Source organism: Micromesistius poutassou (assembly GCF_964030765.1).
Source record: "Micromesistius poutassou genome assembly, chromosome: 20".
In the NCBI taxonomy this organism is placed as follows: Eukaryota; Metazoa; Chordata; class Actinopteri; order Gadiformes; family Gadidae; genus Micromesistius; species Micromesistius poutassou.
This window is the reverse complement of record NC_140290.1, coordinates 988,553-1,002,388: the sequence shown is the minus strand read 5'-3', so window position 1 is coordinate 1,002,388 and position 13,836 is coordinate 988,553. Positions and strand designations below refer to the sequence as shown.

The following is a 13,836-nucleotide window of genomic DNA, read 5'->3' as shown; positions in this document are numbered from 1 at the left end:
TGTCTTTGAGGAGACAAAGAAGATGGCCGACCCAATAGTTTCAGTGGCATTGCCAGCTGCCCAAACAGCTTTGACTCGTTGAGGGCAGGCACCGACTCCATCGCACTGTTAAGTGGGGACTTTTCGTTTCATTTCTAAAAAAAGGGAGTGTCCATAAAAAAAAAAATTACTTGAGCTGGAACAGCTGCGGAGACTCAGGTGCCGGATGTATAAACAGTTCAATATCTGGAGTATGGCTGATCCCGGTACACTCCCTTGGCTGCACGCGCCGACGGGGCCTTGGTGCGGTTGTTTGCCCACTCCTCCTGGCCTGGACATGAGAAGGAGGAGGGAACAAACACATATTGGATGATGACTTTAACCTGGCTCATTAGGCATTGAATTCTCTGCATCTTCACCCCTGCTGGCCAGCCTATCTTAAAGGAGCAGTGTTTTAGATTTGGTGGCATCTAGCGTTGAGGTCGCATATTGTTACCAACCCACCCTCACCTCTCCCTGTCCAATAACGGAGGAGATGCTACGGGGGCCTTATACTTCCAAGTTATGTCATTGTCTATGACCGCATTGAGTATCCACGTGTCAAGGGATAAGGTCCCTTGGTAGATTTATAAATAGTACTTAGTCATTTAGTCCATACAACTTAAGGTCATAGCTGAAAAGTACGATAGTGATTCCAATGAAAAACTTAAAACAAGTCCTCTCTAGAGCTGTTCGTCCCCTCTGGGCTACGGTAGAAACATGGTTGAAGAGGACCCACCCCCTATGTCGAAATAAAGGGCTCATTCTGAGCTAGCCAAAACACAGTGATTCTACATTTTCATAGGATTATACATTAAATAAAAACATATTTATGAAAATTATATTCCATTTCTGCCATGTCAGTTCTGTGAGTTCTACACTCTGCATCTTTGAAGTGAAATGCAAAGGGCACATTGTTCCGCAGAAACACCTGTGCCTTACACACCCCCAAACATCGCCTCTGAGATTATTGAACGCAAAACATCAAACGGCTCCTTGAAAAGAAGCAGTTTAGTCGTTCTCAGCAGAAAGGTCACAATTACCATTAGCGCATCTCACGCCACCATGGCAGTGTGAGTGAGCAAGTGCACGTATCGATGGCCTTCTTTGTTGAAACGCGAGCCAATGCAGAACCACCCCTCTCCTCCTCCTGCTCCATCAATCCACCCCTCACAAAGGCTTGGCGTTTTTCTTCATCCCGTTGTATCCTAGTGACAGGGTTGTCCACGGGAAGCCTATAGCCAATACTCCTTAATTATACAACCTATAATTACTTTTTTCACCTTTTAACCGACAGCAGGCATTCAAGAAAATGGACCGGGGTAACCATGGTGTCTCTGATGACAGGCGTCTGTCAGCCTCCTTGTTTACCTTGATGTTTTGCGTTCAACTGGCAAGCTGTCCGCCTTTAAGTTTGACGGGTTCAATGAGCGAACGCTTAGTTTAATTTATTCTTCTTGTTGTCATCAACTCACCCCATAGGCTCCATTTGAGAAGTGAGAACTTGCCTTCAAGACTTTATGTTGATTTTGATGCCCAAAAATGTGTGCTTTAAAATAAAACACGTAAAAAACTATTGAAACCGTGATCATTTCAATAAACCTTGTTAAATAAAGGGAAGGATATGTGCCCTGGAGGTGTGACCAGGTGATCTAACAATGTGTCTGGGACACCTTGGGATGGCACTTTTTCACCTCTCAGACTGTGTCACATCAATGTTATTGATGAACCAGCTCAAACACAAACAAGTACCACGTTGCACATTTGACTTCCAGCAGTTCCCGGGTACTGGCAAATACAAAGCACTGAAACAGTACCTGAAAGTCATGCGACGACCACCGCCTTTCCTCAGACAGGGGCTCCCTCACCATCCTGCATTGCGGCTGACAGAATTGAGATATGCTTTCTCCCCACCCCCAGCTCCAAAACTTCTTGTCCAGTATCGCTGGCACAACGCTCTGCTGGTTCAGATGATACCTTTCCGACAGACTCCAGTTCATCAACATCAATAACTGTAAGTCTACCCCAGCCCGTCTCCTAGGGTGTACCCCAGGGATCGATGTTCAGCCCGCTCTTGTATGCTTGCCCCTTAGTCACACTATTGCCATTGATTCTTCCTACCTCTACCTCTCACTGCAGCTTATGGTTTGGCATCGCACCGCCGGGCTACTGCCATTGCGTCATGCATGACACAATCACCCCCCGGTTCCTTACAAACCACCACTGCACATCCGAATCGTACTCTTGCTGTCTCCCACACACACGGGCTTGATCTGAGATCAAGTCACCCTACTGTCCTCCAAAAACCTCCACTGGCTCCCCATCAAAAACCAATGCATGGTGTCTAACCGCCTCCCGTCAGCCACAGCGCTCTGCACAGCTCCGCTCCCTCCTACCTTCACCGACCTCTGCCACCTACTCCTACACAGCGCCTCCTGATACGCAGATGCAAATCTCTTGCCACCCATCGCCAAGACCAGCATCCTCTCCATCGCGGCTCCCTCCCTCCAGAAACACAGCCAAGACACTCCCTCATCGCCCCCTCCCCCTCACAATGTTCACCTCTCTTTTGATGTTTAATCCACCATGCATGTATATTCATGTCTGTTTTATGAAACGGAAGTAAAAAGGATGTCTAAATGAAACATACTCACCATAGGATTCATACGACTCTCCACTGTGGCCGTATTCATAGTAGTCCTCGGAGCTATGGAATGAGACAATATATAAACGATTAGTTTTTTGTTGATTTGCCAGAATAAGAATAATACGATGATCTGGGACGGGTGAATGGATTTCCCCTCGCATAAAATAACAGTTATAATGAGATGACATCAAATCAATCAAATTCAGTTTCAATTCATAAAACATAAACAGCTATATTGCCACGCAACATTAAAGTCATATTTTGCCCCTCGCCGTCCTCCGTGTGCAGCAGTGCGGTCGCTATCGGGGACAAAATATCAAAACAAAATCACAAAAAACAAATGTAATTTTCTACACTGCAAATGCTGCACAAATATACATATATATATATATACATATATATGTATATATGTATATATACATATATACGTATATACGTATATATATATATATATATACATATATATATATATATACATATACATATATATATATATATATATATATATATATATATATATGTATATATATATATAAAAGGTCCAAAGCAAACACCAGACAAGTTATAATCAGTCAAACGGGTGAGACATCTGCGGCTCTGCAAAGGCAATTTCCTTTTCCTCCCCAAAAACTCCCACTTCCACCTCAGCTCATATGGAGATCCATACGAGATGGCAACCTTAATGAAAAAAATAGCCTTAATAAAAAAATAAAAAAACAGAAAAATAGAAATACGGGAGGGGGGGGGGGGGGTCTGTAATGGTGCTTTGCTTGTTGCGCAGGGGTCCGTTTTCCCGGCGCCCTCTTTCTATATTTATTTATCCTCTGGCATCCTCCTCCCCTGGTGACAGACTGACAGAACAATCCTGCCGGGGTATCATTGAGTAACACTGCTATCACTCAGCCCAGGCAATTCATCATCAGGTTTCCAGCGGGCTGACGCTGGCCGTCCCAGCTGGGTCCTTCTCTCTCCCCTCCCGCCCCTCTCTCTCTCTCTCTCTCTCCCCCACCCCCTCCCCTGCCTGTCACTCTGCCTGCTGTAGACGGCCAGGCTCCCCTCGCCCTCTTCCTCACCGGATTAGGAAAGTGTCAGCCGAGGTGCTTGTGACGGTAAGCTGGCACATGACAAAACTAGAAAATAAATAAATATATATATGTATAGGTTTGACCGTGAGTGAAAAGTCAGATGGCTGAAGGTTCAACGATCAGAACTGCATGTGCTCCATGTTCGCAGTTTTTCTGTGATGATTTTCTTCTTGTCAAACTATTAAGACCACTGCTTAGCAGAAGACATATTAAGATATACAGGACCAAACAGACACACACACACATCGACAAACACACACACAAACACCCACACATAGACAAATAGCTTCCTGGCTTTTGCGTGTGGGTAAGCATACATATTTGCTGAGGTCAGGATTTCAACTGTGGAAGGAGCATCCTCATAGAAACAAGGAGTGCCTCTCCCCCCCTAGCCCCCGCCCCTTGTATTGTCTCTCGCCTCCGAGCAAATGAAGGCCCTCTGTGGCTTCTCTGAAGACAAGCTCTTCTCCATCATGCCACACCACGTAGGTGCAACCACACATCTGGGGGCCATGTCATATCACTGCATATCTCAGACATCCCTCGCTGCGAGGGGGTGAGGGGAGGGAGGCGGCGGTCCTACAGTTGGAAGCATGTTTTTGCGTGTCAGGTTGTGTACACTGTGACAAGACCCTTCATGATGCCAAATAATTAGATTTCACACGGCGCTCAAAACCCCGGGGGGCTTCCAGAGTAATGCTACCCTTCAAAACACACAATCAAATCTGTTCAGCAAATACGTTCAGCCTCTCCCTCGTATTTGACAAACCCTACAATCCAAATCCCTAACATACAAAAACAAACTCTTAACGCTAGTTAGAACAAGGTCTCACAAACCCCTTTTGTTAAACACTCAAACATATTCTCACCAACATCTTATGCTTTTCATCTCAACGAAACTACGAGCAAAGGTTGAATATATATATTTTTTTACATACATTTCCCTACGAGATCAAGAAAAAGGCAAGAGTGACGGCGGCCTCCTGCTATCGCTGACAGCCGTGCGCTACTACCTATTCTCTGTGCTAACAAGAAGGCTACAACAAAAGCTGTCAGGAACTTCTTATTCCGGGGGCCTTGACGTTTCATCAATATCCACACCGCACTCCAGCCCGCCACTGTGTTCCTCGGCACTCGCTAACCCCAGTTGGTCTGCGCCGGTTATATGCCGTCCTCCTGACAACCTGGGGTTCAATTCCTGGCACGTGTCGGCGTGGTGTCAACACATCCACGCTTAATGTGGCACCTTCCGAACACGACTGGGGGAGTTGTGAACGTGCCTAGGCCTGTCGCGATAAGCAATAAATCAATTAATCCGCACGATAAATTCAAATGAGACGATAAATAAGCTTTTTTTTTTTTTTTTTTCTCCTCGTGTCTCTCTCTATCAAAGAGACTGGATGACAAGAGTTTTCACTCCGGAGCATCGGTCTCGACAGACACCTCTCGCTTGCTTGGCGTAATGAGGAGTTAACCCTGGAGTCGTGTCAGTCACTGGTCAGCCGCATGGTCTCTGTGTGGGGAGGCGGAGCCCTGGCGTTACAGAGTCAGAGCCCGGCTATACGCCAGTCTTCAGCGTGTCTTCCTAGACATTCTCTGTGCAGCATGAGAGCCCCGTGAGGAGTAGCAAGCCAGAGAAAACGCTAGTTGAGATTTGGAGGAATGAAAAACAAAGATGGAATTGGTTTCAAAGCCAAACACGACAGCTGCCGTGTGGGAGCACTTCGGGTCCAAACCGAATGACCGTGGTGAACCACTTAACCTGTGCAAGCCGGTATATCGCATTTGTTGTAAAACGGTAGAAACTAAATGCGCCAATACAACAAACATGCATCTGCACCTAAAGCATAATCATCCGATGCAGTTTTCCCAGCTGCGAAAAAAAACAGATCATGGGACGTCTCCGTCTTCAGTCCACAATCACTGGGCCGTTTACTGGTGCGCACTCACTGACAGTTGTAGTTCGCTTCATGTAGTTTTATTTCCATTTTATTTATTGTTTTTGGTTGTTTTGTTTATTTATTTTGGATATTTAAAATGTCTGCCAGTTCCAGTGTTAAATATTCTTTAGAAATAACAGTTTATTGATCTTTGAAATGTTGTACTTGCATTATTATGCCATTATCATTATATTAGTTGAAAATGCTCTCAAAACGGCAATATTATCGCTTATCGCAATAATTTGTGGGACAATTTATCGCCCAGCAAAATGTGTTATCGTGACAGGCCTAAACACGCCTTAAGTACAGGAGGCGTGTGTTTACCGAAGGGGGCTGCTAGCAGACCGACAGGGGGCCTTGATAGGAGTGAACAGACGGAAAAGTGTAGAAATAAATCAATAAATCACAATGAGAGTAAAGGAATAAATCTGGTCTGACTTATTACCAATTTAAGAGCTACATATTAGCAAACAATGTTTTTATTAGTTCTAATTTGTTCACCCACCCATAAAAAAACACACTCACAGTAAACCTTTGTTGATATAATCATTCAAGTTATACTTTGAGTTGAATGTAGAGGTCCTCCGTGGCTGACACAGTAGGCACTGGGCCTTGGATTCCCAGGTTGGATTCCCACCTGGGCTCCTATGCTAAATTTCACGCCCCCTCTCCTTCCACCCACTTTCCTGTCTCTCTTCACAGTCCATAAGAGCACAAAGCCCCAAAAATATATATATTGAAACAAAGTATTTACCCTATTTATTCAGATTATTCATATTTCTATCTATATCTTGTGCAAAAACAAACAGGGTTTTTAGGTTGTGATATGTCTTGGTTAGGAAAAAAGGAAAATCTGAGATGAGACAGACTATATATACAGTATATATATATATATATATATATATATATATATATATATATATATTACATGAGAATCATCAGACAAGAGTGCCACACGTGTGTGTGTGTGTGTGTGTTAAATGAGCTGTTGGTGTAGAAGCTCAGAGGATGCATTGGCCCTGTCAGAGGTGTGAAAAGGCTTTGACTTTCTAAATAGGTCAGCTGAGTTTTGATTTGACATTCATTAGTGTGAGGGGCCCGCTGCTCTACGGTGCCTCCCAGCGCCCAACAGGCCAGAGACGAGGAGGACGAGGATGAGGAGAAGAAGAAAGAAATGAGAGAAAAAAGACTCCTGGCCGGACGCTCAAATGTGCATTGTGTTACACGCCACTGTCACGTGAACAGAGTCCACCAATCAGGACACTTCATCCTCAGGCCTGAACTGCTGCTGCAGGTGTGCGATGCTATAGTCTGCCAGGCATCTGTCATCATCCCCCCCCCCCCCCCCCCGATCCAATGCTAAAAACGGGGTCCTGTTTGGCGTTTTGATGGTGCCATTTTGAAAAGGGGGTGTGGGAGGCCGGGGTGAAACAGATGGCTGTGTTTAATCTGAGCGATGTTCTACAAGTCCCTGGTTCCCTGGTGGTCTGTGTTATCTGAGATCGGCCATTCTTCTTCCAGTCCGCCAGCATGATGAATTCAAACCAAACCAGTAGGGCATTTAGAGAGATGGATCGGTGACACCAGCGCCCTGACCTGATATAGCACAGACAGACAGACTGACTGAGAGAGAGAGAGAGAGAGAGAGAGAGAGAGAGAGAGAGAGGGACTTGGGGAGAGAGAGAGAGAGAGAGCGCAAGAGAGAGAGACAGCTTCAGGTTCCCAGGCCCAGTTTTGCTAATGTTTTTATAGTGGGGGTAACCTATCCCAAAGGACACCAATTGTCGCCAGAAATGAAATGCTCTGATTGCTGCACCCAACTCAGTGCCACTGTCCTCTCTAGACAATGGATTGGAATGAGAAAAAAATAATTAATAAAAAAATGAACAGTCGCATTTTCCTGCATACTATGCAATAAAAAATAAGCACACATTATGGCTTAAAATTGAAACTGTCCTTAGGGATACACAAGGCCGACTGCGCTACATGGTGGCTGATCATGAGGCTCCCCCAGTTCAACCTCTGCCTACCTGTGGCCGAGGTTGTGTTTTTAACACTTCCTCTTCTTATTTCACAGGTGAACCAGATCTATTGTATAATTGTCTAGTCCGACATGAACTTGCACTTTTTCCTAAAAATGCGTCTATCAGACTCCAGCCTCAAGCGACACATATTGAGGCAAACTACGACCCCAAAAATAAACAGTGGCCTGGTTATGGCGGTGTAGCGCTGCCAGGAATCACCAACAAAAATGACTTTGCGCCCACACAACTAACCAACCGTAGACCCTAATTACTATTGCGAGCATTTTTACTGCACTCGTGCGCATTATTTCTGTCCTCGCGAGAGCAATCCTAAAGCCTGTAAGGAGAAAATCATTAACTGAGTGCACACATGGAGTGAAGCAGCACGCTCCCCCTTGCGGACAGATGCTGTCTTCGCTCTCTTGCTGCTTGCTGATATTTTTTTTGCTTACACAAAGGTTCCCTTTTTGGGACTTAGTGGGCGGAGCCAGCTATGGCCATCGTATCCACGTGATTGGTTACTCTACTAACCTATCACATTTAGACATTTATTCCAGAGAAATAGACGTGGAAACTCCTCATGTAGGGAGCTATTAGATCTTTATATTTGGTTATTGATGAAATATATTTACAGATATACAAATACAGCGCTGATATATAGTATTAAGCGTCATTAGATGAGGGCTGTCTGAATGTTACACTACATAACTACGTTACAATAGCTACAGCGAGGCGACACAGAATTTATTTCCTGATCAAATTTTTTTTATTGATATTTGCTGGTCTGTTGATATTCTATATACTCAGGTACTGCTAATCTTCAAGGCTATGGGTCACTGCGCCTGATGGTCCAGCTTGTATTCATGAAACCCAACTCTAAGTTGTCTCTAACGCTGTTCCTTATTGTTCTCCCAAGCATGCTCAGAGACGTCAGCTCTTGAGCAGACTACTGGTTAAATGTGAGCTTGCTTGATGGTACCCCAAGAAATCACGCACTTCAAGAGGTGTTCGGACATGTTACCGATCATATCAAGGGATATAAAGGCCATGGGTGTTTCCGCCTACTTAGGGCGCACTCACACTAGGCAAAGTTGCCCTGTACCGTACGATTACCACCCCCCCCCCCCCCCCCCCCCACTGTGCCGCTGGCCTGTGCTCACACTAGGCAATCTCAAATGAGTAAGGTTGCCTCTTGAACATATAGGTTGCGTATCTGTGCGTGTGCGCGTGTCGGCTCATTAGCATCTGTACCGTGGCCTGAGCACACCTCTCCGAAGTGTACTGAGGACACAGAATTGAACTGTACTTGAGTACGGATGGTGTGCTCACACTAGCCAAACAATCTAGACTTTAGGGGGCAAACGTACTCAGGCACGGTACAGATAGCCTAGTGTGAGTGCACCCTTAGTGCCAAAATGGAAAAACCCAGTGCAAGGAGAAAAAATATCAGAACGAGCAGGGAAGCATTTTGCGTGCACAGTAGGGATGTCACAATACCAGAAATTTAGTAGTCGATACCAATACCAGTGAAATTCCACGATTCTCGTTACCCAATTCGATACCACGGTCAAAAACAAAACAATAAATCCCATGTACTTCAACATACACTCATTTATTAAAAACATTTAAACATTACAAAAAACAGTGGCACTGGCATGTAGCCTTCAAGTAATGAATAAAATTAAACCACTATTAACATTACAAAAAAAGAACAGTGACAACAGTAGCGTTCAAGTAATAAAATTTTTTTTTTAATACGCTGAAAGCAGGCAGTCATGCAGCTATGCTGTTCACGTTTACACTTGCGTGCATGGCGGGGTTTAAAACATAACTTCCAACCTAATATTAAGTAATATAACGCAGGTGAGCAAGGCAGCCACAGGAGACGCCAACATTGTTTTCAACCGCTCGGTACCGCGCCGTATTAATGACCAAGTTTTGAAAATAAAAAGTATTTGAAGCGAATAAGCAACGCTGTTTTTGATTTGTTTATTTGGTTTTGAACAAATAGTTTTGGATGCATGCATCGGCTTTGAGTTGGTTTGTTACTTTGAAATTGCATACACTCGCAACACACACACACGCACACACACATTCACCGCCGCACCCACTACAACCTGCCGGTCTTCAATCAAAACAACAATCAAAGTGATGCCGAACGCAGTCGTACCATGCGTGTTTAGAAGCGCAACATTGAAATGGGTCCCGTCTGAAACAGCCGCGCGGCGCAGTGTTCCAAACGCAAAGTGGATATACACGTAAAGGTGTATATGCTGCCCACATGACGTCCGGAGGAATTGCATCCTCGGTACCTACGGTACTAAGAAAAACGAGTACCGTCACGTTTTTAGAATTTTGGTATCGACTTGGTACCGAAGTATCGGTTCTCGTGACATCCCTAGTGCACAGCAGATAAGACAGCATTTGTTCGCACAGGGGCATAAGTTGCGTGCAGTTTCACTTTATGTGTGCACTCAATTAATAATTTTCTCCTCACAGGCTTTATGATTGTGCTCGCAATCAGGGAAATGCTGCTCGCAATAATCCTTTTGGTGCTCATCATTTTGAATGCGCTTTTTACTATTTGCCTAAACACATGAACACATACAGTACACGTACACACACACACACACACACACACACACACACACACACACACAGACACACACACATAACGTTTGTTGTGACGTCGAAGTACACAAAATACAATTTGACGTCAGGAGAAAAGTGTCCCGAGTTCTGTTTGACAATTTGTTTTTCAGAATGATGCTCTTATTTTAGACACCAAAGGGCATATATTACGATGTTCAAGATCATAGAAGATGCGTTTAAAAACAAAATAACACTATTTGGGGTTCACTGGCACTTTCAGTCCTTTCAACAGAGTACATCTTCTTTACCTCGGCACCATTTCAACGGATCTGACCTTTAAAAAACTGTAGCACCGTTGTCCACCTCTCTCTCTCTCCCTTTTATTTTATTTTCCACAGAGGCCCTTCGGGACCTTGAGGACAATGTAGCGGTCCCCGTGCGAGGAGGAGAGGGACGCTTCAACGGCCCCCCCCAACGGCCCCGCTGTCTCTCAGGTGTCCAGCATAAAATAACCAACCGCTCCAAAGGCGGCAACCGCCATCAACTCCTCCATCATCATCCTCATCATCCTCATCGTCCTCAGCCTGACCTTCTCCCGGACCGGAGTCCGGTCCTGGCCGGGCCGGTCCCAAACGCCTGTCCTCCCTCTCCCCTCCCCTATGAGGGATTAGCCCTGTCTCTCCCTCTCCCTCCCTCTCGCCATGCTCATACAAATGAGAAACAGTCTGCACTGCAATCTCCTTGACCTTACAACACCACGCACTGCCTCCTGAGATGATGTCACTCTCCAGCAGCCCTTTCATAGCGAGATGTTTGTTAGCCCTTCCTCGTTGGAAGGTTTCATTTGCTTATGCTTTTAGGATTTCGTAGCAAAAGATTTTTCTGTTATTTTAAGAAAAGGAAGCCCTCCTTTCTCATTGAATGTTCAACATACTTATTATAGTTCAATCTTGTCCTCATGTTTTATATTGTCATAAGCATTGGCCCATTGTTGGTTGGTTTGTTTATTGTTTTTTTTTAAATAAGGCAGCGTCTGATGATTTATATCGTCATGAAGCAATACGTATTTCAACGTTGTTTTGTTGAAATAAGTCATTAGGCGCATAACGTCTGAACTTTGGTGCAGTATTACATCCTGTTTAAAGTGCAGCAGCGTTTCAAAAAGCCCCAATCCTCCCTCCCAACTAATGGCGGGGCCCTTGCTCCTGCCTTCAGGCTCCCTAGGCTGATATCATGACAGAGAGTGAGAGGCCGAGAGAGAGAGGGGGGGAGAGAGAGCGAGAGAGCGAGAGAAACAGAAAGAGAGGTAGATAGAGAGTGTGCGAGAGGCCAAGTTAAAGAGAGAGACAGAGAGAGAGAGAGAGAGAGAGAGATAGAGAGAGAGAGAGAGAGACACACACACACACACACACACACACACAGAGGGCTTGCGAGGGAAAGAAAGAGAGGGAGAGAGGTAGAGAGAGGGCGTGCGAGAGAGAGAGAGACAGAGAGAGAGATGGATGGTAAATTGCTTTGCTTGTTATCCTCCAGCTAGTGAAATTCTGCCACACAGTCAGAGCTCAGATGGGTGATTCGGAGCTGCTCTAGGCGGCCCCAGCATTGTTAGGGGCTGACTTGTCCGTGTCTAGCCTGCCCTTCACTCTGCTTCCCCGGGTACCCGGGTATTCCCGCTCCAGCTGGGCTTTCCATGACCACCACCACTACCTCTCGGCTCAGGGCACCAAGATAAGAAGACGACGAACAAAGGAAAAAGAGAGAGCTTTGTCCGTACCTCTTATATTATAATGGTTATAAAAACTGCCATATACCCACCTTCATTTAGCCGCAGACAGTAATTCTGTCTTTTTTCCAAAAATGTATTCTGTTGACGATTACTCTGACACTAAGTCGTTGAATTTAAAAACACACAATGTTTTCTTTTGTACCTCCATTGGGTACAAATCCCTTTACATAATCCACATTAGACTACAGCTCCACAAAATAAGGTGTCAACAAATTGACAGCAGTCAGGCCAATTTTTGCAAGGTCTTGTGAGGCGTGAAAAACAAGCCTCAGCACAGAGGAATAATCCTACTGTACAGGTCCTTTATAGAGGCACCTTCTGGCACACAACTTAAAAAGAATGAGGTGCCCGCACACTGCTGTATCTCCCATATATTTATTGGTGCTGCAACGTTTCGACCCGGCTGGGTCTTCCTCAGGCAAATGGCACACCTTCTGGCACACAAACAGCAGTGGCATCCAACAAACCCTTGTACTGTAACCAAGCCAAGATTTAATGAAATAATGGAATAAATTGTAATTTATTGTTGTTTCCCCATCCCAATTTATTATTTAATATATGTAAAATATGCAAAATAACTAATAATACAAAACAAATATTGTATAATAAAAATATAATTGAAAAAGTCCTGACAACAAACAAATAATAATTGTAATCATAGTTATCATAACAATATGCATATAAATGAGCTCTATAATGTAGGACATAAGAGAACCAAACAGTGAACCAGTGGTTCTCGGGGGGCTGGGACTGTGATGTCTGGCCCCCATTAGTTCCTTGGTCCCCGGCCAGATAAAAGATACGAATAATCTCTTTGTGTCTTCCTAGCCTCCAGCTTTTCCATGACAGACTCCATTTTTCTTCCTCCGGAGCCTCGCGATTATTCACCAGACTGCTTTTAAAACAAATAGCCGTGGATACCCTGGGCCAGGTTCCCCCCCCCCCCCCCCCCCCCACCACCCACCACCACCACCACCACCTCCTCCACTACCACCATCACCTCCTCCACCACCACCACTGTCATCATTCCACCAGCTAAACATCGCAACTCAAGTCATAGACCTCAGAGTCTGGTGGGAGAGATTAGAGAGAGAGAGAGAGAGAGAGAGAGAGGGTGAGAAGCCAAAGAGTATCTCAAAGATGAGAAGGCACGAGGAACAAACCAGAGCAGTGTGACATATTACCATCGGCCATCAAAGAAAACATCGACCATCATGGTCACAAAAGTCAAAAGACAGAATAATCTGTGCTCTTTCATGTGTGTGTGTGTGTGTGTATGTGTGTGTGTGTGTGTGTGTGTGTGTGTGTGTGTGTGTGTGTGTGTTTGTCTTTGCATGTGTGTGTCTGTGTGTGTGTGTGTGTGTGTGTGTGATTTTGCATGTGTCTCTAATGCAATTCAATCTTTGACATCTTAAGTATGACAATCATTGCTTCATTGTTCAGCCAGGCAAAAATACGAGTCAAAACAAGGCGTGGGAGGAATAGGAATGTACACTATATGATACACAGGCAAACCCCAGCACAGCCCAGTCTTATTTAACATGAGCAAGGCGATAGCTCTTTTTATGTGTACCAAAATCAATATACCATCCTTCCTAAACTGAGCCATATACTACAATTTGAACCAAATGTATTCATTTTTCTGACAGTGTGATTTGCAATTCGATACATGAAACAGGAGAGGGAGGGTTTGGAAGAATGAAACTGGATTTTAGTTTTGATTCACTGAGATTAATCTACACTT

The 13,836-nt window shown here is 44.8% G+C and overlaps 1 protein-coding gene across 2 annotated transcripts in view; it reads right to left on the bottom strand.

Moving 5' to 3' along the window:
• Positions 1-218: 218 nt before the first annotated feature.
• Positions 219-13,836, bottom strand: part of khdrbs3 (KH domain containing, RNA binding, signal transduction associated 3) — a gene marked incomplete at both ends in the record, with an annotated part of 84,906 nt that continues 71,288 nt past the window's right edge. For both annotated transcript variants that reach the window (XM_084484455.1, XM_084484456.1), the window contains 2 exons: positions 219-310; positions 2,673-2,725. In XM_084484455.1, coding sequence (XP_084340581.1) covers positions 219-310; positions 2,673-2,725 — 145 coding nt within the window. The remainder of the gene's footprint in view (positions 311-2,672; positions 2,726-13,836) is intronic.